At 37.7% G+C, this 23,636-nt stretch overlaps 2 protein-coding genes across 2 annotated transcripts; both read left to right on the top strand.

Annotated features, from left to right (window-relative positions):
* Positions 1-259: 259 nt before the first annotated feature.
* LOC139005450 (olfactory receptor 6C2-like) lies at positions 260-1,192 on the top strand. Its single transcript, XM_070407678.1, has one exon. The coding sequence runs from the start codon at positions 260-262 to the stop codon at positions 1,190-1,192; it is 933 nt and encodes a 310-aa protein (XP_070263779.1).
* Positions 1,193-10,931: 9,739 nt separating this feature from the next.
* LOC139005449 (olfactory receptor 6C2-like) lies at positions 10,932-11,867 on the top strand. Its single transcript, XM_070407677.1, has one exon. The coding sequence runs from the start codon at positions 10,932-10,934 to the stop codon at positions 11,865-11,867; it is 936 nt and encodes a 311-aa protein (XP_070263778.1).
* Positions 11,868-23,636: the final 11,769 nt, after the last annotated feature.

Here is a 23,636-nt window from a genome sequence, read left to right as displayed (position 1 = left end):
CAAGTTATCTGACTAATATTGATACGTTAGGGAACAAAGCATCAAGCAAATACATCAAACAGAATTCTTGAAAGTCAAGATATTTTGCTCCTATTAAATGACAGACCCATAGGTGTGAAAAGTAGTCCTTTTCAAAGTAGCATTTAAATTGTAAGTATTTTTGAATAATTTTTTAAACCTGAATATGATAGGTTTCATACTTTTTAAATAATCTATAAGATGTCTCAATGTTACATGCAGATATAATCAAGAATCAGCAATGGGAAACGGTACTGTAACATTCATTCTGCTGGGCCTGACAAGTGACCTTCAGCTGCAGGTTCTGATTTTTGTCTTTTTCTTTCTCACCTACATGCTGAGCATTACTGGGAACCTGATTATCATCTCCCTCATCTTACTGGATTCGCATCTTAAAACAGCCATGTACTATTTCCTACAAAATTTCTCCTTCTTGGAGATCTCGTTCACATCCGCTTGCATTCCCAGATACTTGTATAGCATAGCCACAGGTGATAAGCTCATTACCTACAATGCCTGTGTCGGCCAAGTGTTTTTTACCGACCTCTTCGGTGTAACTGAATTTTTCCTCCTGGCAGCCATGTCCTATGACCGCTACGTGGCCATCTGCAGGCCCCTGCATTATGTGACCATCATGAGCAGCACAGTCTGCAGAAGACTTGTCTTCTGTTGTTGGGTGGCTGGTCTATTCATTATAATCCCCCCACTGAGTCTAGGCCTAAATCTGGAATTCTGTGATTCTAATGTCATTGATCATTTTATCTGTGACGCAGCTCCCCTCCTGAAAATTTCCTGTTCAAATACTTGGTTCATGGAACAGACTGTCATGATTTGTGCTGTGCTGACCCTTCTAATGACACTCATGTGTGTAGTACTGTCCTACATTTATATCATCAAGACAATTTTGAGATTCCCTTCTGTTCAGCAAAGGAAAAAGGCCTTTTCCACCTGTCTTTCCCACATGATTGTGGTCTCCATCAGCTATGGCAGCTGCATCTTCATCTATATCAAACCTTCAGCAAAGGAGTCAGTGGCTATTAACAAGGGTGTGACAGTACTCACTACTTCCATCGCTCCACTGCTCAACCCTTTCATTTACACCTTGAGGAACAAGCAAGTAAAACAAGCCTTCAATAACTCGGTCAAAAGAATTGTGACATTTTCTAAGAAATAAGAGAATGTGAAGCCAAATAAACACCTATATAATGCACTTACCAAATTCCATACTCAGGTTCACTTATTCAAAACACTTATTCATCCTGATCTAGTGACATCTTCCTCACAACCTTCTTTTAAGACCCTTCTATACACAGGCATATTAATAGCTTCTTTATCTTTATTGTTGAAACTATTACAGATTTCCCCTTCCCCCACCACCATTGACCCCCTCCACCCCTCTTCCGCCAGCTCCCCAGGGTCCCCAAGCCTCCTCCACACTATTGTTTGTCCATGGTCTATGCATATATGCATATAAATTATTTGTTTAATCTCTTCCTACCCTCCCTCCCCCCACTCCCCACTCCCCCCATCTCCCACAATCAGGGTAGTCTGTGCACGTTTCAATGTCTCTGGATCTGTTTTGTTCATCAATTTATTTTCTTTAAATTTAAATCCTGATTTTGCCTTCAAATTAGAAATACCTAATACAATAAAATAAAATAAAACAGAAGTATATCTCCAAATTAGAAATATAAAAAGAGAAATACATAGGCTAGTAAAGATTTACATTTTCCAGCAAGAGAGTACATAACAGTGGTCATTGTTTCATCCAATCCAAAACTTTCAAATGATTTATTCATTGATTCACTTAACAAGTATGTACTGGGTACTTTCTTTGAAACAGCTACTGTTTTAAGCACTAAAAACAGAGAAGGATCAACCAAGCAGCAAAAACTTATTCTCCTATACCAGTGATGGTGAACCTTTTGAGCTCTGCGTGTCAGCATTTTGAAAAACCCTAACTTAACTCTGGTGCCGTGTCACATACAGAAATTTTTTGATATTTGCAACCATAATAAAACAAAGACTTATATTTTTGATATTTATTTTATATATTTAAATGCCATTTAACAAAGAAAAATCAACCCAAAAAAATGAGTTTGCATGTCACCTCTGACACGCGTGTCATAGATTCGCCATCACTGCCCTATACCCTCAAGGGTAAACAAAACCAATTCTATGTTAAAGCAAAATGGTTAACTTGCACTCAAATAAATGTTTTTTCATAAAAAGGGATATAAATCTCATAATGATGGGGAAAAAATCTGAAGTACTAAAGCTTAAAAATTGTAAGATTTGTGTCGATATCAAATTGCTAATAACCAAAACTTTTAACTGTTATACCCTTTCCTCAAAAAATCCATAAAGTTAAAGGAAAGATAGTGACAATAGATAATTACTATTTTGAGGAAATTAAATATTTTGGTATTACAAAAACTTTGCCAGATGTAGACACATATACTGAAATGCCAACACAGAATGTCACTAAAACAAAACAGTTTTTAAAAGGAATATGGAAAGCTGTAATTAAAGTATTACATCTTTTCTTATATGTGAAAAGTTATACATGGGAAGAACACAAACTCTTTACCACATTTCCTCCAAAAAAAAAGAAGTTCATAGGTTATCATCTGTAACTATTTCCCCCATCCCACCACACGAGACTCCAGAAATTTGAACCTACATTTTCCCTCTGCTTTCATGTATAGTCTTTTATATATTCTGTTTCTCTGTCAAAGATATTTTCCTCGTTCTTTGTTGACTCACAGTTTTCTCCTTAATTTTTTTTAATTTAGAAGGCACTCAGTTATTTAAAAATTAAATATAAAGCTGCTATGTGAGCCAGCAACTCCACTTCTGGGTATTTATCCGAAAGAATTAAAATCAGGAAATTAAAGAGACATCTGCACTCCTATGTTCATTACAATACTATTCACAATAACTAAGATGTAGACACAACCTAAACATCTATCGACTGGTTAATGGATAAAAAAAATGTAGTATAAACATAGAGCAGAATAGTATTTATACTTTAAAAGGCAGAAAATTTTGCTCTGGCCAGGTGGCTCAGTTGTTTGAATCATCGTCCCATATACCAAAAAGGTTGTGTGTTTGATTCCTGGTCAGAACACATACCTTGGATCCGGGTTCTATCCCTGTTTGGTGTGCAAATGAGAGACAACCAATTGATGTTTATCTCTCACATGGTTGTTTCTCTCTCTTTCTATCTCCCTTCTTCTCTCTCTAAAAATCAATAAACATATCTTCAGGTGAGGATTTAAAAAATAAAGAAAAAGAAGGAAATTTGCAACGTGCAACAACTTGGATGGACCTTAAAGACATTATGCTAAGTAAAATAAGCCAGACACAAGACAAGTACTTTATAAACCCACTTACATGAAGTATCTAAAAAGTCAAATTTATAAAACTAAAAACTAAGATGGTAGTTACCAGGTTCTGAGGGATGGAGAATAAACAAGCATATATTTCAGTTAAGATGAATAAGAGCTAAAGGTCTGCTTTACAACACTGTACCTTAAGTGGAAAATAATGTACCTTTTTTAAGAAGAAACATCTCATTTCCAGTGTGTATTTTTTAAGAGGAAAGATGTGTTAAGTGCTCTTACCACAATAACTTTTTGCAAAAACACACACACATTTTTTAAATAATAAAGAAACAAGCACATATAAATACAATTTTAAGGAAATACCAAAATCTAGCTTGATGCTAGTTAATTTGCGTACATTTGATTACCAAAAGGTTGTGGGTTCAATTCTCAGTCAGAGCACATACCTAGGTTGTGGGTTCTACCCCTGGTTGGGATGTGTATGGGAGGCAAACAATCAATGTTTCTCTCTCACCTCAGTAAATTTAATTTAAAAAAGACTCCCAACAACAAAAATGTTCTGAGTCAGAAAGCTTTACAGGTGAATTTTATGAAGCATTCAAAGAAGAACTACCACCTATCCTTCTCAAATTATTAAGGGGAGGGAGGACTCCTAAGCTCAATTCATGAGGCCAGAATTATTCTAATACAAAACCACATATGAAAACTACAAAGAAATAAAATTATATGCCAACATTCCTCGTAAACATAGATTCAAAAATCCTCAACAAAATATTAGCAAACAGAAATCAGGAATACATTGATAAGATCATACATACACCATCATCAAATGAGGTTCATTCCTAGGATGCAAGATTGGTACAGTATCTGCAAATCAATTAATGTGATAAGTCACATAAATAAAATGAAGGATAAAAATTATATGATCATATCAATAGATGCAAAAAAGCATTTGACAAAATCCAGTACCCATTTATGATAAAAAAAAAAAAAACTCAGCAGAATGGGAACAAAGGGAACATACCTCAACATATGTCATTCCATATATAATAAACCCACACACAACAGGGGAAAATTTAAAGTGTTTCCCTTAATATCAGGAACAAGACAGGGATGTCCTTTTTTGTGATGTTTATTCAACACAGTATTTGAAGTCCTTTGGTTGCCAAAGGGGAAGCGGTTCAACAACTAGTGAAAAAGGTGAAGAGATTAAGAAGTACATTGGTAGTTACAAAATAGTCATAGGGATGTCAATACAACATGGGGAATATAGTAAAAAATATTGTAATAACTATGTATGGTGCCAGGTGGGTACTGGAAATACCAGGGTGAACACTTTGTAAAGTACATGCTTGTCTAACCACGATGCTGTGTACTTGAAACTAACACAAAATAATATTGAATGTAAACTATAATTGAAAAATAAAATGTTTAAGGAGACAAGACTGCAGGTAGTGAGCACACAATAGAGTATACAGATATAGTATTATAGAGTTCTACACCTGAGATATATATGTTATTAACCAATGTTATCCCATAAATTTATTTTTTTTAAATACTATCTTGCCCTGGTCAGTATGGCTCAGTTGGTTGGAGTGTTGTCCTGTGCACCGAAGGGTCACTGGATCAATTCCCAGTAAGGGTGCATACCCAGGTTGCGGGTTTGACCCTGTAGGGGTGCATGCAGGAGGCAACCATGCAATGTTTCTTTCTTACACCGATATTTCTCTTTCTCTTTCTCTCTCTCTCTCTCTCTCTCTCTCTCCTTTCCTCTCTCTCTCTGAAATAAAAACATATCTTCAGGTGAGGATTTAAAAAATACTATCCTATATAATAAAAGCCTAATATGCTAAGTGTCCAGTCATCCAGTTGTCCATTCAACCAATGAAAGCGTAATATGCTAATGATATGCTAAGGCTGCTCAACCGCTTGCTATGACATGCACTGACCATCAGGGGGCAGACGCGCCCACCAGTAGGTTAGCTTGCTGCGCGGGTCCGGCTGACCAGGACTGAGTGAGACAGGCTGGACATGCCCTGGAGCCCTCCCACTTTTCCTCCCTAGCTGGCCAACCTTCTGCATCCCTCCTTGGCCCCGATCATGCACCGGTGAGGTCCCTCAGCCTGGCCTGCACCCTCTTGCAATCCAGAACCCCTCAGGGGATGTAGGAGAGCCAGTTTGGGCCCTATCTGGCAGGCCAGGCCAAGGGACCCCCACTGGTGCATGAATTCATGCACCAGGCCTCTAGTCTTTACATAAATTCATACATGACCATATCTTAGGAAGTGCTGACAGGGGAAAATGGAAATAATAGTATTTTTATTTTTTAAATATTCATAAATATTCATATAGTTCAGCGGTTCTCAACCTGTGGGTGGCCAACCTGTGGGTTGAGACCCCTTTGGGGATCGAACAACCCTTTCACAGGGGTCACCTAAGACCATTGGAAAACACATATATAATTACATATTGTTTTTGTGATTAATCACTATGCTTTAATTATGTTCAATTTGTAACAATGAAAATACATCCTGCATATCAGATATTTACATTATGATTCATAATAGTAGCAAAATTACAGTTATGGAGTAGCAACGAAAATAATTTTATGGTTGGGGGTCACCACAACATGAGGAACTGTATTAAAATGTCACAGCATTAGGAAGGTTGAGAACCACTGATATAGTTCTTTAAAATATAAAAAAGAATTATCACTTGCTTTGAGTTTTCTAATTTTCTATTTTGTTATCTTTTATAATGATTGAGAAAAATAGCAGGTGGAATAGAGCTGTGTGATCTTTCAGCTTCCATAGATGGTAGGGAAGAAATACAGGAAAGGCAGACTACTTCTTGATCTCTGTTTTTTTTATTATTTTATCTTGACCTGTGCCTGTTGCTATTGTCACATCTTTGTGTCTCTAGAGACAGTGCCCCCACTGCATCTTACAGGATTTTTGCCCTAGTTCATTACAAAGGAAACTCATTAGTGATGTTCGAACCTGTGTCACCGAGGACCCAATTGTTTAATACTTAGTTTGAGGTACAGCAAATAAATCAAATATAGGTCTTAATAGTGTGAAAGCCTCTTATCCTATCCAGAAAAGTCATAATATCAATGATTTCAAAGCAAAAAGGGGAAATAGTTGAACAATATTTTACTTTCAACCAAGAAAGAGTAGAAAACATTTCCTAGGCATCAAGTTCTTAGTTTGAAAATCTTCTCATGTTGGAGATGAAAAATTCAAAGAGCCCTAGGTCTTCCTAGAGCACGGGTCAGGGTAAGTAGATTCATAAACTTAAAGAAATTTTTACACAAACCTTTTTTAATAGATTCTCTTCCTCAAGTTAGCCCTTAGGGTTCTGGTTGCTAAAGAATCAGCTGAAGCTATTATTAACTTTCAGACGAGTAAGTACATTGGCTATTTCATTTACTTTCACCTTTGGTAAATCTGTGTGTTGATTTTCTTTGAGAAGATTTGACATTGACTTTACAAAATCAGATGTAATTAATATTTGAATTTTTATTATATAAAGATCCACAGATTTTTCCGAGTTGTATCGTTCAATACTGCTTTTTATAGTTTGCATAAAGATACTGTGAATTTATATGCAGTGAAAAGTTATCTCTTCCACACTCTAACTTTCCTCTTTAAAGAGAAGTGTATATCTACATTAAAATCACCTGATATGACAGCTCTTAACATAATATTGAAAAAATTAGCTTTCTTTGCACTTTTTAAAATATAAAAATATTTAAAAGATGCAAACTACTTTTGTAAACTTTGCCTCTTAAAAACTAGCATTGATAAATGGAATAAGTAAAAAATATTTCGGAACAGGGCTGCCACACAGGGTGGAGGAAAGAGCATGTTACCGTGTAAAGTTCTAGGAGCCCCTGGGTTACAAAGTACATAGCGGAGTAAGGAGGTTAGGAAGGCTGAAAGGAGCATCCTTTCCTTTAATCCAGCGGTTCTCAACCTGTGGGTCGCGACCCCTTTGGGGGTCCAACGACCCTTTCACAGGGGTCGCCTAAGACCATCGGAAAACACATATATAATTACATATTGTTTTTGTGATTAATCACTATGCTTTAATTATGTTCAATTTGTAACAATGAAAATACATCCTGCATATCAGATATTTACATTACGATTCATAACAGGAGCAAAATTACAGTTATGTAGTAGCTACGAAAATAATTTTATGGTTGGGGGTCACCACAACATGAGGAACTGTATTAAAATGTCACAGCATTAGGAAGGTTGAGAACTACTGCTTTAATTAAAATTATCTATTTAGTTATTATGTTGTGTCCTTATAATTCATGGGAATGTTAAAGTTCTTCAAAAATATCATTGTCAGCTCTTCTTTCAAAGGATGCGACAGTAAACATTGTGGTTTAACTCTAGTTCCCAGTCATACAGTGAGAGATGACCTTGCTCTAATCTCTGGAGAAAAGGAATATTTTAAAGGAACAAATGACAGCCAATCATATAACAACTTACTAGAGTTTTTCTAGGAAATTGAAAAGCAACTTGTTTTTTATTCATTTATATGAGACGTTCAAATCCTGGAGATACTATTTCAAAACTAAAAATGTATTTGAGTATGTTAGTACAACTAAGTGTCATAGCTGAGGAAAAACTATGGAACAACCATTAAGCCAAAGCAATAATTAGAAAGTTCTTGGACTCTGGTTTTAAAGTATTATTAAAATATGCACTAAAAAGACATGATTGTAAAACTAAGCAGGGAAACATCTTTATCTGCAAGAAGGCAAGGAAGAAATCCTTAGATGTAGACTTGAACGGATAAGTATTCCATGGTATAAATTGTGAATATTCAATGGCACCAAAACCTGTTTCAAATAAAAATGCCAACAATCTTGGGAAAAGGCACATGAAACATAGTGTGGATACAGTCACACTTTGAGTTGAAGGAAAAGTTTATTAATCATAACTTGGTAAATGATTACAAAAGTTCTAAATTATTATCTCCTTTTTTCTTAAAATTTCATTTCTAGGAATTATCATGAAATTATGCGATGATGTTTATAAAAAGATACTTTTGAAGATATTGTAACAATTATGAAAAACAAAGAGAGACATAAAAGTGTGTTGGAAATTGATTTTAAACTTGTGGTACATTCATAAACCTATTTCAATGTAGGTGACATTTTGAAATAATAAGAACAAAAATAAAGAGGGATTTAAAAACTGGAGTCACACAAATACCCTAGATTGAAATTAAACAGGATTAAATTAAATAAATTTACCTTATAGAAATGTAAAATATTTATAATTTAAAATGAATAGCATGTGAACAAATTACATATTCAGATATGCAAATTCCTTGACCTCCAGTTGAAATATCTTACAGATTTCCTCAAAGAAACAAAAAATAGCCACCGAGAAAGATACAACTATCTGGTTGAGAGCTAAAGCAAGGAAGAGAAGCCAGTTAACAGTTTGGTAAGCAGGGAAGTAATGACATAAGCAAAAAGGGTGATAGTTCATGGTATGCATGACTTTATTCGCCTGCAAAATTATTGTTTCAAATGCAAAAAAGTCCTGTGTTAAATACAAGTATATGTAAAATTTACAAGTAAAAAGTAAAATAAGTGTGGCAAAGGAGTTTCAAGATGAAACTTGAATATAGGTTTGAATGTGTAGGCAAATGAATAATACATATACATTATTATGTGTGTATGTAATTTACACAACAGTATGTCTTACCATGGACTATAAGTCCCGGATTGTTAGTTTTGGTAGCTATCCCAGTAGAGAAGACAACAGTCCCTGATTTCAACAAACTCACTTTCTCAGAGGAAGTGCTAAAGTGGAAGTAGCAATTATTTGTATGGAAGCATAAATGAGGAACACTTAACGTAGACAATAGAGTACCAAAGGACTGTCCAGTAGAAATGATGCTCAAGTGAAAATCACAAACATAGTTACATCTGGGTAGTTTGGGAGACTGGGAAGTAAGGATGGAATGTGGAAAGAGAGAGATAAGAAAGGATTTTTTTTTCAGACAGATCATCAACATGAAGTGCTTACAAGAACTAGCACATAGTAAATTCTCAATAAATAGAATTTATTCTTTCTAGTATAAGGAACATGGAGCAGAAAGAAGACTATATGGGTTACACAAAGCATAAGTCCCACTTGGGATTTTGAGTTCACAGCACATAAATTATCTGTAAGAGGCCAGAAAATAACAACTGCCATATATGAAGCCTGTACCATGCACCAGATTTTATTGTACAAAACAAAGAGGTACATAGAAGTGCGTTGGAAATTAATTTTAAACTTGTGGTACATTCATAAACCTATTTCAATGTAGGTGACATTTTGAAATAATAGAACAAAAATACAAAAACAAAAAGGGATTTAAAAACTGAAGTCACACAAATACGCTGGATTGAAATTGAATAGAATTTAATTAAATGCATTTATCTTATAGAAATGTAAAATATTTATATTTTAAGATTATCATTTTAGGTGAATATGGTAGATACTGTTTTTATCTCCATTTTGCAGATTAACGTACTGAATGCCTGAGAAGTTGGAAAACTTGCAGACAGTCATACAGACGAAGGCGGAAAAGCAGGTATTGGACGATGGAGATCTCGCTGCAGATCTGATCTTAACCTTGATGTACTGCCGCTAAGGCTAAGACTGAGGGAGACAACAAAGACATGTGCTTGGAGCGTATATTTAGTAATTTAGAGTTGATTTTGGACTTAGTAATAGTGACAAAAAGGTGTCAGAGTGTTTTCCATGCTTAACTAAACAGAATGAAAGCATTAAAAAAATGTGAGTGTTTTCCAGCTGTACATCATTAGGCCTGACATTTCTTCACCCACGGCAAGTACAGCCTGCAGTAAAATACTCTGTGTTGTATATCCAGTAGACACTGAGCGTAAACTACACACTAGCAGAGAAACATAAGGAGAGTCAGAGGAGTCATCCAACAATGTTTAAGTTACATGTTAAAACAGAAAAACAAAACAACATAAACACATTTGGTCATAGTGGCAAAATGTGAAATACAAGTTACAGGTAGACCAACAACGCCTGTGCATGGAGCCCAGATTAGTTCTTACGTGTTTACATTTGATCATGACCAAATCTTCATGGAAAGACATGAAAAAGGTATTACATTTAAATATTCACCTTTGAGATAAGAAACCTTAGACATAAGAAGAAATCATAATTTTATTGAATCACAAAACATTATATAGGTCGAAACTACCCACGTGAGAAAGTTCAGTCTTTGGTATAAGTTAAAACTGAAATAAAAAAGGAAACAACAGTGCTAAAACAATTTTTTTATTTAAAATATGTTTTAAAATCTATCACAAAACTGCCAAGACAATAAAATAAAATAAGTAATTAAGTAGCAAGGCCCACCAGAGTGTTGGCAATATCAACTACTAATTTAAAGCAGAAACTGCATGTGAATTAGTTTGCTAGTAGTCAGTTTATCTTTATCTGGCTTTGATACCACTCTATTCAAATAGAGTATCTCTCAACTTTACATGAAATTAAATAAAGTTCAGTAATGAGAAACCACACAATAACAACTTTCATCCTCTTAGGACTGACAGATGACCCTCAACTTCAGGTTCCAATTTTTACTTTTCTATTTCTCACTTACATGCTGAGTATAACTGGGAATCTGACCATCATATCCCTCACTTTAGTGCACTCCCACCTTAAAACACCCATGTACTTTTTCCTTCAGAATTTCGCCTTGTTAGAAATTTCATTTACATCTGCTTGTATCCCTAGATATTTGTACAACATAGCAACAGGTGACAGATCAATTACATATAACACTTGTGTTGTTCAATTGTTTTTTACTGACGTCTTTGGAGTAACTGAATTTTTTCTGTTAGCTGTGATGTCCTATGACCGCTATGTGGCCATCTGCAAACCCTTGCGTTACGTGACCATCATGAGCAGCAGAGTCTGCAAGAGCCTTGTCCTCTGTTGTTGGATGGCTGGCTTGTTGATCATACTCCCACCATTTACTTTGTTCCTAAATTTGAAATTCTGTGATTCAAATGTCATTGATTATTTTGTCTGTGATGTATCTCCTTTGTTGAAGATTTCATGCTCAGACACATGGCTCATCGAGCAGCTGGTTATTGTCTGTGCTGTGCTGACCTTCATTCTGACCCTTGTGTGTGTTGTTTTGTCCTACATTTACATCATTAAGACCATCCTAAGATTGCGCTCTGCCCAACAAAGGAAAAGGGCCTTTTCCACCTGTTCTTCCCATATGATTGTGGTTTCACTCACTTACGGAAGCTGTATTTTCATCTATATCAAACCTTCAGCCAAGGAATCAGTGGCTATTAATAAGGGTGTGACAGTGCTAATGACATCCATCGCTCCTGTGTTGAACCCATTCATTTACACTCTGAGAAACAAACAAGTGAGACAAGCTTTCAGTGACTCATTCAAAAATATTGCATTGGTCTCAAACAAGTAAGAGAATGTTCAAGTAAAAAAATAAAATATCAAGCTAAGCATAAGCCATTAAGTTACAAATCTGTTTGTCTCTTTTTGATCTGATCCCTATTCACATTAACTTTCTCAAACATTAATTGCACCCAGAATGAATGCCCTCCACCATGTGAGTTCACTCCTTTAATCCTCCTGCAAGCAAACCTCTTTCAGGGTAAGATCCCAATCAGAAGAGATGATAATAATTTTCTAGTGAGTGTAAGCCTGATGTTACTTTTAATCTATAAAGTTGAAATGAAAAAAACTAAAACAAATACAAATCAAACAAGGAAATAAACAGTTGTTTTTTATTTTCTTCGACTTGAAAGAAAATAATTGATTTAAAGTGTTCTTCCAGTCTTCCCATCAAAATATTGCTTACCCTTTGAGACAGCATGGAGGGACCTGGAGAGTATCATACTAAGCAAAATAAACCAGTCAGAGAAAGACAGTATCACATGATCTCACTCATATGTGGAATCTAAAGAACAAAATAAACTGATGAACAAAACAGATCCAGAGACATAGAAACATGGAACAAACTGATCAATCTCAGAAGGAAGGTGGGGGTGGGTGGGTGAGAAGAGATTAACCAAAGAATTTATATCCATATATGCATAACCCATGGACACAGACAATAGAGTGGTGAAGGCCCAAGGTAGAGGGCGGGGGAAGACTGGAAGAGATCAATGGGGGTTGGGGGGTGTACGTCTGTATTACTTTCTCTTTTTTTCTTTTTCTTTTTCTTTTTATTACTTTCTGTGGGAAGCACAGAACTTGGTTGGAAAGTTTATAAGAAGGAATCTCCGAAAGGTCAGGAGCCCCCAGGGGGAGCTGGACGAAGGCGGCTGCCCCTGCCTTGACTTTTCCAAACAAATCTGAGCCCTTGGGTGTTTTACTGGAATCTTTATGTTTAGTCTTTAGATGTCCTTGCTTAAAGGACACTGCAGACGCATGTGTTTTCTCAAAGATGCTTACCTTACTGATAGTATCGAATAGTTAATTTTAGTTCAAACTGTTGTTACAATAAAAGCCTGAGGAGGCAGGCAAATGGGGCTGTTTGGTTCCTATAGCCAAGCAGTCCCTTAGCCCTCTCTTTCACAGAAAAGTGTGTCAGAGTAATCATTCATCTGTAGCTCAGAGTCTGCTGATCAGCACCAGCAAGTGGTGCCCCATGTAAGGAGGAGCGCAATGAGACATGGCAGAAACCTCGAAAATGAAGAATAAGAAAATAAAAGTAACTGTGCAGTAAGTCATTGGAGCCTGCTTGGGATTTCCAAGTTCTAGGGCAGTGGTTGGCAAACTCATTAGTCAACAGAGCCAAATATCAACAGTACAACGATTGAAACTTCTTTTGAGAGCCAAATTTTTTAAACTTAAACTATATAGGTAGGTACATTGTTATTAACTTAATTAGGGTACTCCTAAGGCTTAGGAAGAGCCACACTCACGGGGCCAAAGAGCCGCATGTGGCTCGCGAGCCGCAGTTTGCCGACTACGGTTCTAGGGGATTGTTTCACAATGGGACAAAAGCTGTTCACAGAATAACAGCAATATATCACAGTGCTTAAACAGTTATTAAAAGCAGGTGGTGCCTCTGTTACAGAACAATTAGTGAGCCTGTTACAGACTGTTATAATTTATAATCCTTGGTTCCCTGATGCTGGAACACTAGACCTTAATCTCTGGGAATAAGTGGGCAAGAATTAAAGAGAAATCAGGCCCAGGAAAAACGAGTGCCCTTATCATCTTTAACTATGTGGGCTCTTGTTCGAGCTGCACTATGCCCACTTCATATTGAGGATCAAAAGCCTACAGAACGCCAGGATTTTTATCACTGCCCCCTCCTCCTGAAGTAGAGCTTGTAGAGCCTGTAATATCTAAGACCCCACCATCAGAGGAACCTTTCCCGATCCTCCGCCTCCAGTGTGGGAAGGCTCATCAACTAGATCCTCAGTTATGGGATCATGTGTCAGGCAAGCTATGTTAGAAGGAAAGCTTTTGACCTTCCCAGTTATGCAAGACCAGCAAGGTAATCAGATACATGAACCACTCTCCTTTAATACCTTTAAAGAAATAAGGAAAAGTATTAGAGAAAATGGGGCTAACAGTCTATTTACAAAAGGACTCCTTCTTAATGCCTTGTCTGAAAATTACCATATGATGCCTCGGGACTGGCAGATTTTGGCCAAAACAACTTTGGACACCAGTCAATATCTATGATGGAGGGCAGAATATGATGAGATCTGTGAACAACAGGCTGTTTGTGGGTGTTCACTGGCCACCCCACCTGGGAGAACCTCTGGGCCGCATTCTGGCTGTAAGTCCTGGGCACTATAAGATTTCTTCTGAAAGATCCATGGAAAGAACTCTGATTTATTAAGTCTTGTCTGTGTGTTATGCACACCTGTAAATATCATATATGAGTGTTCCTGTTAATTGTTGTTTTGTGTCTTTGTTGTTTGGTTTAATTTGTTTAAAGATGGGGCATATTTCACTTTGCTAGGGGCCCCAGCTACTTGTGGCAGGCTGAACACATGGCAGGGATTGCAGGAACTTCCCAGCAGCTGCCAAGAATTCTTAATCTTAGGGACCCTTCCTGCTCTCCCTCTCAAGGCATCAGCCACTGGAAACTCTTAGGTAGTGGAAGTTCTTGTCTGTCTGTAATATAACTTGGTTGCTGATTGATGTTCTTTGCTTGATTTCTTATCTTTGGGGGACTTAATTTGCACTTGGCCATTTTATGAACATAGGGAATCCTCTGTCTCTGCTGTTTGGGCTTTGGGCCACTCATATCGCATTTGCTGTGCTGGGTTAGTGTGCGATAAGATTCTAAGGCTAATGTCCCAGGCCAACTTTTTATGAGCACTCATTCATTTACTATAGGGATTTTTTTTGTTTCTGTTTTTAAGATCTATTCTTATATGTAAGATTTCATATTGTTAGTCTACTCAAAAAGAGAAAATATGGGAAATAATTATTTAAACTCCCCAAGTATTTATCTTAGCGGCCGGAGCTACAGAAGTACCCTTAAATAGGCTGCAGAAGTGGCAGCAGCATCAGGGTGGGGGAACAATATTCTTGTAAAAGGATAAAAAAAAAAAAAGGTACTTTTACACTAAAGCCAATACAACTCCTAGGGCAATGGAAACTAAGGAGAAAATAAACAAATGGGACTACATCAAAATAAAAAGCTTCTGCACAGCAAAAGAAACCATCAACAAAACAACAAGAAAGCCCACTGCATGGGAGAACATATTTGCCAATGTTATCTCCAATAAGATTTTAATCTCCAACATTTACAGGGAACTCATTCAACTTAACAAAAAAAAGATAAATAATCCAATCAAAAAATGGGCAAAGGACCTAAATAGACACTTTCAAAAGAGGACATACAGAAAGCCCAGAGACATATGAAAACATACTCAAAATCACTAATCATCCGAGAGATGCAAATCAAAATGACAATGAGGTACCATCTCACACCTGCCACAATGGCTATCATCAACAAATCAACAAATGGTAAGTGCTTGAGAGGATGCGGAGAAAAAGGAGCCCTCCTTCACTGCTGGTGGGAATGCAGACTGGTGTAGCCACTGTGGAAAACAGTATGGCATTTCCTCAAACAATTAAAAATGGAACTCCCATTTGACCCAGTTATGCCACTTCTAGGAATATATCCCAAGAAACCAGAAACACCAATCAGAAAGGATATATTAACCCCTATCTTCATAGCAGCACAATTTACAATAGCTAAGATTTTTAACAGCCTAAGTGCCCATCAGCAAATGAATGGATTAGAAAACTGTGGTACATCTACACAATGGAATACTACGCTGCTGTAAAAAAGAAGGAATTCTTACCATTTGCAACAGCATGGATGGAACTGGAGAGCATTATGCTAAGTGAAATAAGCCAGTCAATGAAGGAAAAATACCACATGATCTCACACACTCATGGATAATAGAGACCATTATAAACTTTTGAGCAATAATAGATACAGAGGCAGAGCTGCCTCAAACTGATTGTCAAACTGCAGCGAGAAGGCCGGGGAGGGTTGGGGGACAGGAGGGAAGGGGGTAAGAGATCAACCGAAGGACTTGTATGCATGCATATAAGCATAACCAATGGACATAAGACACTGGGGGTAGGGGAGGCCAGGGGATTGTCAAGGGCGGGGAAAAAAGGACACATATGTAATACCTTTTGTAATACTTTAAGCAATAAAAAAATTTTAAAAAAATACAACTAAAAGACGGAACGGACATCACCCAGAACCACAGGAAGGCTGGCTGAGTGGAAATTCTACAACTAGAAGGAAAGAGAAAAGCATACCGAGACTCAGAGGAGGCGCAGTGCGGAAGTAAAATACTAAGGTTCGGAGGTGCATGCGGAGCAGGCTGACGGCTGAGGGCTCGGTGTTGTTTTCAATCGGGAGGGAGTCTCAGGCTCTGAGCTCCAATTCCGGGAGAGTCTCTAGGGACCCAGACTCATACGGGACAAGCGGGACTGTCCGGCAGCGGTTGGAACTTGAGGGCAGCTTTCTCTCTGAGGGGCTTGCAGCGATTACCAGGACACTGAGAAGCAGAGCCTCTGAGGGCTGGACTGAGAGCAGCCATAACTGCTAGCCCCGCCCTGGGACCCACCCAGCCCAAGCCCTGCAGGGAGGCTATTGCTGGATAGCCTCAGGCAAAGGCTAGATTAGCACCTCCCTAGAGATCCAGGAGCCAGGAAGCCCAGAGGTCAGAGTGGGACCATCCAGTTTGCAGCTCCATGGAAACATAAAGGACACACTCAGGGGACAGACTCAGTGAGCACGAAAGCCCCATTGAAGCAAGTCTTGCCCCAGAGGGGTGTCTCCAGCACAGAAGTTCTCCCACTGCAGACACAGCTGATTCTCACAGCCAATTGGCCTGTAGGCCAATTCCTCCCAGTGATACCTACAACAATCAAGGCTTAACTACAACACAACTGTGCACAAAGACCACAAGGGGGTGCACCAAGAGTGTCCTCCTCAGGTAATTGGGAGGCTAAAGGACACTTAGCACAGAAAACCACTGTATCAACACAGGGAAGCATAAAAAATGCTGAGACAAAGAAAAAGGACACAAATGACAGAAATGGAGGAAAGCAAACTACTGGATATAGAGTTCAAAACCACACTTTTAAGGTCTTTCAGTAATTTTCTAGAAACTGCCAATAAACTTAATGAGATCTACAAGAAATCTAATGAGACCCTCGATGTTGTGATAAAGAACCAACTAGAAATTAAGCATACACTGACTGAAATAAAGAATATTATACAGACTCCCAACAGCAGACTAGAGGATTGCAAGAATAAAGTCAACGATTTGAAATACAAAGAAGCAAAAAACACCCAAGCAGAAAAGCAAAATGAAAAAAGAATCCAAAAGTGTGAAGATAGTGTAAGGAGCCTCTGGGACAGCTTCAAGCGCACTAATATCAGAATTATAGGAGTGCCAGAAGATGAGAGACAGCAAGATATTGAAAACCTATTTGAAGAAATAATGGCAGAAAACTTCCCCCACCTGGTGAAAGAAATGGACTTACAGGTCCAAGAAGCACAGAGAACCCCAAACAAAAGGAATCCAAAGAGGACCACACCAAGACACATCATAATTAAAATGCCAAGAGCAAAAGACAAAGAGAGAATCTTAAAAGCAGCAAGAGAAAAACAGCTAGTTACCTACAAGGGAGTACCCATGTGACTGTCAGCTGATTTCTCAACAGAAACTTTGCAGGCCAGAAGGGAGTGGCAAGAAATATTCAAAGTGATGAATAGCAAGAACCTACAACCAAGATTACTTTATCCAGCAAAGCTATCATTCAGAATTGAAGGTCAGATAAAGAGCTTCACAGATAAGGAAAAGCTAAAGGAGTTCATCACCACCAAACCAGTATTATACGAATTGCTGAAAGGTATCCTTTAAGAAGAGGAAGAAGAAGAAAAAGGTAAAGATACAAATTTTGAACAACAAATACACATCTATCAACAAGTGAATCTGAAAATCAAGTGAATAATCTGATGAAGAGAATGAACTGGTGATTATAATAGAATCAGGGGCATAGAAAGGGAGTGGACTGACTATTCTTGGGGCGGAAAGGGGTGTGGGGGATGCAGGAAGAGACTGGACAAAAATCGTGTACCTATGGATGAGGACAGTGGGTGGGGAGTGAGGGAGGAGGGTGGGGTGGGAACTGGGTGGAGGGGAGTATTGGGGGGAAAAAAGAGGAACAAATGTAATAATCTGAACAATAAAGATTTAATTTATAAAAAAAGCTATGATATACAGTATTTACACAATGGAATACTAGTTGGCCGTAAAAAAGAAGGAAATCTTACCTGTTGCCACAGCATGGATAGACCTGGAGAGCATTATGCTAAGTGAAATAAGCCAGTCAGAGAAAGATAAGTACCATATGATTTCACTCATGTGTGGAATCTAATTATCAAAATAAATGAACAAACAAAATAGAAACAGACTCATAGATAAAAACAGACTGACAGCTATTAGAAGGGAGGGGGGTTGTGGGACTGGATGAAAAAGGTGAAGGTATTAAGAAAAAAAACAACCTCATAGACACAGACTACAGTATGGTGATTACTAGAGGGAAAGGGAAGTGGGAGGAGGTACAAGAGGGTAAAGGGGCTATAAATGGTGATGGAAGGAGACTTAACTTGAGGTGGTAAACACACAATATGATATACAGATGATGTATTATAGAATTCTATACCTGAAACCTATATAATTTTATTAACCAATGTCACCCCCAATAAATTCAGTATAAAATAAATAAATTCTATTTTAAAAATTAAACTTCATTGAGAAACACCATAATTGGAAGAAAATATAACAATTTGTGGGATGCAACAAAAGCAGTATTTTTAAGGAAATTTATGGCTCTATAGTAATAATAGTGATTTAAGTAACTGTAACATATATCATCGGCCATAATCTTAGTCACACACCCATATCATTTGTAAAGGAGGCTGGGTAGATTTTTACCTGGGCATTTTGCACTAAGTATAAAACTGGGATTCAGTTGCTATGGATAAGGAAAGAAAAATACCAGACAGGAAATTACCAGTCTCTGTCATAGCCCTTAAGGATGTTCTTCAAAAATTTACTGTAAATACAGAGAGATATCTTCTTCCTCCCCAGCCTACCCCCTGCCAGGGAAAATTATCAATCACTTCCTGCCAATAGGGAATGACAAAAAGGCGTGATGTGGCATGGCTAGGCAGTGTGAGAAACCTCAGTAGAGTAGTGAGTGGGCAGAGTGCAGGGACAACAGAGGCACCCGCTTCAGTAGAGGTAGGAACACCCTCTGCTCTATCATTTGACGCCAGGATCAACATAAGCAGCAGGGTAAGAATATCCAGAAATAACAGTAGAGATAGTCAAAAAAAAAGTTGTTTTCAAGGTCATTGGTCAGTAATAAGCCATAGCAAAAAGGGAGCCATCCTGGAACCAGGCAATTTTTTATTCAGTGCTTGAGATGCAAAATGCTCCATTGCTTCCAATACCAAAAGCGGTTTCATTGTCCACCTGAAAAGTCATAAAGAGAAGGAGAAAGGATGAAAACACAGGCCAGGCAGCACTGGAAGAGCATCAAGTTGAAATTTGTTTTTTTCTTTCAATTTTATTTTGTATTGGTTTCAGGGATGTGGTTTAGTGAGTTAGACAATCATATTTACATAGTGTTCTCCTTGATATTTCCAGTACCTAACTGGCATCACACATCATTGTCATAACACTAGAGGCCCAGTGCATGAAATTCGTGCATGGGTAGGGTCCCTAGGCCTGGCCAGCAATCAGAGCCGATCAGGGCCTTCCGGCTGCTGGCCGGGGCCTTCCTTCAATCCACACCGCCCCCTGGTGATCAGCACACATCATAGCGAGCAGTTAAACTCCCAAGGGGATAATTTGCATACTAGTCTTTTATTATATAGGATTATTGACTATATTCCCTCTGCCTTATTTTACATCCCTGTGACTATTTTGTAACTACCAATTTATACTTCTTAACCTTTCACCTCTTTCAAGCCCCCTCTCTTCTGGCAACCGTCAATCAGTTCTCTGAGTCTGTTTCTATTTTGTTTATTGGTCTATTTTGTTCTTTAGACCAACATGTAAATGAAACCATTTGCTATTTGAGTACTGGTAAGCCTCTTTAACATTGGGACAAGTAGCTAGGGTAGCATGGAGAAAGAATCAGGACTTTTGTGTTCAGGTCCATTTTTGTTCAAAACGTGCACCGCTCCAAAGGGCATTCTGCCCAGTCATCCCTCTGCTCCTCAGTTTTCTCGTCTGTAAAATGAAGATAATTTAGTTTGGGGTCTTTTTTTTAAGTTTATCTAAGATTTACATCAAAGATAAGTAATATGTTATATGTATAAAGTGCTGAATAGAGTGTCTAATTCTAGGAGAATTATAAAGATTCAACAAAGAAATCAAAATGGAATTCAGATGACACCAGCCCACCTTCCATGTCTCTGAGGACATTGTTCCCATTGCTACTTGTGTTTTCACACTGCTGATTAAACTACCGTCAGTTCATTAGTAACTTTTGAAACAGGGTCACCAAGGACTATTTTGTTGTTCACTCCCACGTTCCCTGTGCATTGGTAACAGACTAAACATATAAAAGAAACGTTGCTGTTATACAATTTGCAGGGAAGCCTGCCTCTGCCCAGGAGATTCAGAGATGCCCCTCTGACAAAACCAGAGAGAAACCTTCCTTATCTCTGCACCACTCTTTTCTTCCTTTGAACAGAGTAACTGAGAAATCTGGTAACAGGTGGCATTTAGACTTGGTGAGGGAAGAGGAGGCTGAAGCTGGGCTCAATTATATCAGATATATACAAATCTAGGAGAGTTCCTTCTAGCGCGTGCATACACACACACACACACACACACACACACAAATATGCTTGTGTGGAGGGTGAGACTGGGTGTGGAAATAGATGGAATGTCAGATCGGGAGAAGTACACATAAAACTCACAAATTGAATGTTTCTCAAATTGTGGTTCCATTAACAGCCTCGTACAGAACTGTCAGAAAAGTAAGTATATAGCTTGGCCGGCGTGGCTCAGTGGTTGAGCATCAACCTATGAACCAAGAGGTCATGGTTCGATTCCCAGTAAAGCACATGCCCAGGTTGCAGGCTAGATCCCCAGTGTGCGGTGTGTGGGAGACTGCTGATCAATTATTCTCTCTCATCATTGATGTTTCTATCTCTCTCTCCCTCTCCCTTTCTCTCTGAAATCAATAAAAAATGTATTATTTTTTTAAAGAAAAGTAAGTATATAGTTGTCGAGACATATTTTTCCTAATTCTCTAAACATAGGCAGAGGATAGATACAGTCAGTTTTAAAATCTGGAATTCAGTTCATAATAAGTGGTACTAAATAAAAGGATTTAACAATCATTCTGGTATGTTGTTATTCTCAGGGAACATAAAATTAGAATTTGCTGCCATAATCACTTTAGCCTTTGAAAGAGCCAATTGTAACTATGAGTTGAGGAAGTGAGACAGAATAATAAAAGGTGATGGAAAAGACATCACCACCCAATAATGTCCACTGGTGTCCTAGACATAAAATGATATCAGCTTATGAATTATCTAGCAGGGAACCTCATCTTATTTTCCATCTGCTACTTAAGTACTTTTTGCCTTTTTTTTTTCTTTTTGGCAGGGAGTACGGCATTGGAGGCACAGCATTCACTCTTCTTAAATGTCAACTATCCAGTCCACGGGCAGCCTGTCCCAAATGAAGACAGAATGAGGTTTGTTCCAAACAAAGGTAAGGTCAGTGTCTCTCAAATATATTTTAATTAACTCAATAGTAAATCAATGAAAGGAAGAAATGAGTCTCAATCACTCACCCACTCCCTGACCTGAACCAAGAGTAGGTAGTTTTGCACAGGTTAAATCATCAAGGCCTACCTATGAATGTTAATTAAAAACACTACTTATGGGAGGGAGGTGGTGAAATTTATTATTTATGTAATGAAATTATTTCAAACTTTAATTGATCCAAACTCAAAATAAATAAATAACTCGTTCTCCCAGGAAAACTTTCCCAATATAAGAGAACGTCACTATGATTGCTGGTAAAGGTTAGCAATTTGTTTAAAGTTGTTTGGTTTCGTCTGAAGCAGTTTTATATATCCAAAGGATCTGCCACCACAGGTTTAATTGTATTACTGCAAGTAGTGTTTATTTAACAAGCTTCATGAATTAAAACACAGTGCTGCTAAAGATTCACACATATTACATTAGCCATTTTAAAACATTAAATTAACGATCTTGAAAATGCTATAATGATTGAGTTCACCTGTCTTTCCTACCAATATGGAATAACAAGGGTTTTGATAAGAGAAGCAGGGGATAATTTTAGATTCTAGGAACTTCATAGGACAGGCGGAGCTGGAGTTAACAATGCCAGTAGCCAGGACAAGGATTTAATTCTTCTACAATGGGAGAGAGGAAAATTAGGAGGGCAGTAATAAACCTGACCTATCATTTAATTTGCTCTATCAGTCTTCCCCTGACAAGTATATGGTAAGTATTTTACCCATGAGCTAAGGGAAGGTTTTCTCTGTTCCAAAATCATATTTGTGACCTCTGAGCAATGCACTTTGCCAACTCAGCTTATGGTGACAGATGACATTGACAACTTTAGTAAAAAGAAAAGAACCTAGAGAAACTGAGTGCACATAGGAAAATATGAACAGCTGCTGAGATAACTAAGAATGATTGCCAAGGAGTGATCAGGAAGTAGTTATCCCAAGTTCAAAGTTGCATTTTCACTGCTTTCTGGTGTGACCATGTCACTGAACGTGCACTAAAATGAAATGTCATTTCCTACTGGTATAGCCTGAAAGCTTTTGTTTTTTTCTTTCTTTTTATTGGGCGACATTGGTTAATAAGATTAGATAGGTTTCAAGTGTACATTCCTATGACACATGATCTTCATATTGCATTGTGATATGACCCAAAGTCAAATCATCTTCTGTCACCATATATATGACCTCCTTTACTACCCCCAACCCCCATTTCCTCTGGTAATCACTGTTGTCTGAGTCTATGAGTTTGTGTTTGTTTGTTTGTTTGTTTGTTCATTAGTTGCTTTCAGTTTTATAATCCCGCATATGAGTGAAATTATATGGGGGATTTCTGATATTATGCTTTTTAAATAATAGATGGTTTTTTAATATTTTTAATGAATAAATGTAGCTTATTTATTTGAGCAATAAGAAATAAGAGTACCCTAATGTATTTTTACATGTTATATAACACACACATTGGGTACAATTGCTTATACACATAAGAGATTAGTTTTGCCTGATATGTAGAAGTGTGTTATATAACACACACATTGGGTACAATTGCTTATACACATAAGAGATTAGTTTTGCCTGATATGTAGAAGTATTTCCCTATAAACCCTTGAGTTATGCCTAAATTTTCCTGTTTCACAATTAATCCTCCCTAATAAAACACAGAGACATATTATAGGCCAATGGATTGAGTTATTGTGAACTACTGATAGGCCCAGTGAGAATGCCCTTACCAGGTCTTCTTTTACAGATGGATACCTGAGACTAGTTGCTTGAAATATGAATCTCAATGAGGGTAAGTTTTGACATGAAAGAGGGGGGAGTTTCCTGAGCCTCTATGGGATTCCTGAAAAAATGTAACTTAAAAGTACCAGGGGGGCTTAAA

Source organism: Myotis yumanensis, unplaced genomic scaffold, assembly GCF_028538775.1.
Source record: "Myotis yumanensis isolate MYYU_CA2020_CCGP unplaced genomic scaffold, mMyoYum1.0.hap1 SCAF_3, whole genome shotgun sequence".
NCBI lineage: Eukaryota > Metazoa > Chordata > Mammalia > Chiroptera > Vespertilionidae > Myotis > Myotis yumanensis.
This window is presented reverse-complemented; position numbering and strand designations above follow the sequence as displayed.

Coding starts and splice junctions, on each gene's coding strand:
- LOC139005449 (XM_070407677.1), top strand. CDS start 10,932: ATGAGAAACCACACAATAACAACTTTCATCCTCTTAGGACTGACAGAT.
- LOC139005450 (XM_070407678.1), top strand. CDS start 260: ATGGGAAACGGTACTGTAACATTCATTCTGCTGGGCCTGACAAGTGAC.